Below are 2,807 nucleotides of genomic sequence, written 5' to 3'. Positions count from 1 at the left end.
AACCCTGATTTTAACTTATAAAGTTATTTATATATTGCAACCTTGATTTTTCTTGCTGTGCATTTCGCTTGTGTCCTTGTGCAAGGCACTTTATCTACGTTGCTTTTCGCTACCCAGGAGTATAAATGGATACCTGGTGGAGTTGCCTGCTCCTGCACCAAGATGGCAGCAACACTTAAGCAGGTGGACCCAATTTTCAGGAAAAAACTTACAGCACTTCATATCTGTAAAGAAAGGCGCTAAATAAATGACCAGAGTAGATTAAATTAGATTTCAACCTACCATTGTATTTTCCTCCTTTCTGACTCCTAATGAAGCACAGCAGCAGAAGAATTAGGACTAGTAGCAGGATAATACAAATCATGGCAATTACCCACGGCTGTATCGAGGCTTTGTCACTCTTACTTGTACCTGTATCAACAGAAAAATAAAAAACATTACCAATAATTATTCACTACAGTGCTTATAAAATGGTTTGAGGTTTCATGAAAAATGCTCAATTGAGAGGTTCTTCCAAATTATTGAAGTGTTGAAATGGTAAATTTTGTTGAATTTTTTTTAGCATTATTTAATTTATGAGAAATCAGCAAGTTGAATAGTGTCCTGATGATGTAATATCCTACTCTTGATAAACACTGCAACATTTATTCAAAGAGAGCAGAGTGTTCTTACTTGAATTAAAGTAATGTTCAGAACAAACTTTAAAGATGAGAGAAGCATATCACAGTGGGTAAACAAGCTCCAATGCAAGCAGGATTGACTTATGGCCTTTTCAGGATTAAAAAATATCTAATAAACATGAAAAATGTTCTCCCTTTTTTTATGAAGTGTTTGATTCTAGGCAGGCCTACTAAATACTAGGTCTGTTGCCTTAGAAACTAGCTACTTGGCAGAATTCTTTGCATGGCCGTGATATGACATTGGTCAAGGGTTATTCATTTTCAGATTTGGAGCTTTTTCCGATAATCTGATTCTCATACTTTGGGCCCCGTTTCCGCAGAGAAAAATAACAAATGGCCGCTTTCCGATAATTTATCGGACAAGTGCTGCGGAAGCACAGACTAAAATGTGTTACTATTATTAAATGATTATTTTTTTGTGACTTACCTGTACCACTGGTTGTAATTATAATTGGATCACTTGATGTCGTGCCATCGTTATTAATTGCATCTATAATCACTTCATATTTTGTACCTTCTTCTAAGTCTCTTAGGTTTACCCTTAAAGGGTCTTCAAATCCAGATATCTCCTCTTCCATATATTCTGGTTCTTTATTAGATTCTACAATGTAAATCGTAAAATTGAGAGGTTAATATATTATAAATTAACAACATAATTATATGGCTGAGCTCGGAATAGTCTATTTATACCAGCTGGGTTCTATTCTGCACTAAATGTGCAGAACTGGATTGAATTGTTGTATGCCTGTTTTTTAATGCAGAATTTATACATTAATATAAAAAATATATAGTAACTATAGTAAATAGTTATTAAATAATAAAAACCTCACACTATACACTTCCAACTACAGTTATTCACACACTCACCATCATCCTTCTTCCTGTAGCGTACCACAAACTTTGTGGCCGCAGGTCCCTCGTCGCTAGTCTTCCATACTATACTAGCACCGTTATTGGTTGTTTCTGTGTCAACTGAATTTGAATCCACAGCACCAGGGCCTACCGGAGAAAAAAGAGCATCAAGTTTAATGGTGTTGTTGTGTGTTGTGTTCATATTTCTTCAATACTTACTGAAAAAATTTGAAAACAGTCAATACACTCTCTAGCAGAAAACCGTACCAAATGGCGGTAAAATGTGAAATGAGCTATTTTGAGAGATGACCAGCATTAATGATGAGGATATTTGAACAATACAAATTACACAAATCAATTTAATAATCTCTGGGTTTTTGAACTATGTAATGTTTTGTAATGATTTTTAATGTTTTTCTTTTTTATTTGTTTCTCGTATTTTAATTAATATTTCATATATTTCGATGTAGAACTTCAATTCAAATTTTTATAGTTTTGCAATAAATTAATCATATTTCTTATTTCGTATATTGCATATAAAAAACCATTTTGTCCATTTTGGGGTTTGATTAAATAATGCATATCAATTATATATACAGGATTAAGACGGATGCTTCCATTAAATTTGTTAGGGGGTATGGTTTGCTAGAAAAAAACGTGGCAGCAATAGTTGGTTTCTCCAGTTATGTAGGCAGACATCCACTCCATAAAAATCCTCAGAATAAATCCCTATTCTATGGCACTACATACGTAGTTCCATCTAAATGGATGAGATAGTCACTCAGGCAGAGTACTTACTTCCTGCGGGCCTTAACCTTTGTTCTCGTTTGATTTCCTCTCCTGATTCGGCATTTGTATAGGCACAGATTTTGATGGAATACAGTTCACCAGGGTCTAAATCCTCTGCGATGTATTCGTAAGTATTTGCACTGACGTTTTGTGCGGTTACTTCTCCTGATACCTGTCCATTGACTAGATTCAACCACAAAAGAAACACACATGCAGATTACAAATAAAACAAAAATATTTAAGATAAAAATTCATCTATTTATATTCATATATAATTACTGTACATATTCAAAATTTAATTAATACTACTATTATTATGATCGATTTAGTACTAGTAAGTCAAACAATGTCTAGTAAAAACTCCTCTGGGCTAGTAAACCAACCATATTACTAGCCTGGTGGGCCAGTAATCAGTTATAAACTATTGCTTCAAGTATGCTATGATTAGGCTAGTAAAATAGCCAAGGAGCTTGTGAAGTAAGTAAG

At 34.0% G+C, this 2,807-nt stretch overlaps 1 protein-coding gene across 1 annotated transcript in view; it reads right to left on the bottom strand.

The window, feature by feature from the left end:
- Positions 1-2,807, bottom strand: part of LOC117122248 (neuronal cell adhesion molecule-like) — a gene marked incomplete in the record, with an annotated part of 47,131 nt that overhangs the window by 11,870 nt on the left and 32,454 nt on the right. The window contains 4 exon segments of the mRNA XM_033267784.1: positions 213-411; positions 1,108-1,281; positions 1,548-1,679; positions 2,331-2,504. Coding sequence (XP_033123675.1) covers positions 213-411; positions 1,108-1,281; positions 1,548-1,679; positions 2,331-2,504 — 679 coding nt within the window.

This window comes from Anneissia japonica, unplaced genomic scaffold (assembly GCF_011630105.1).
Source record: "Anneissia japonica isolate Jap-2015-1 unplaced genomic scaffold, ASM1163010v1 scaffold1208_len1460985_cov181, whole genome shotgun sequence".
Taxonomy (NCBI): domain Eukaryota; kingdom Metazoa; phylum Echinodermata; class Crinoidea; order Comatulida; family Comatulidae; genus Anneissia; species Anneissia japonica.
Note: the sequence above shows the minus strand (reverse complement) of the source record. Positions and strands in the feature narration are given on the sequence as shown.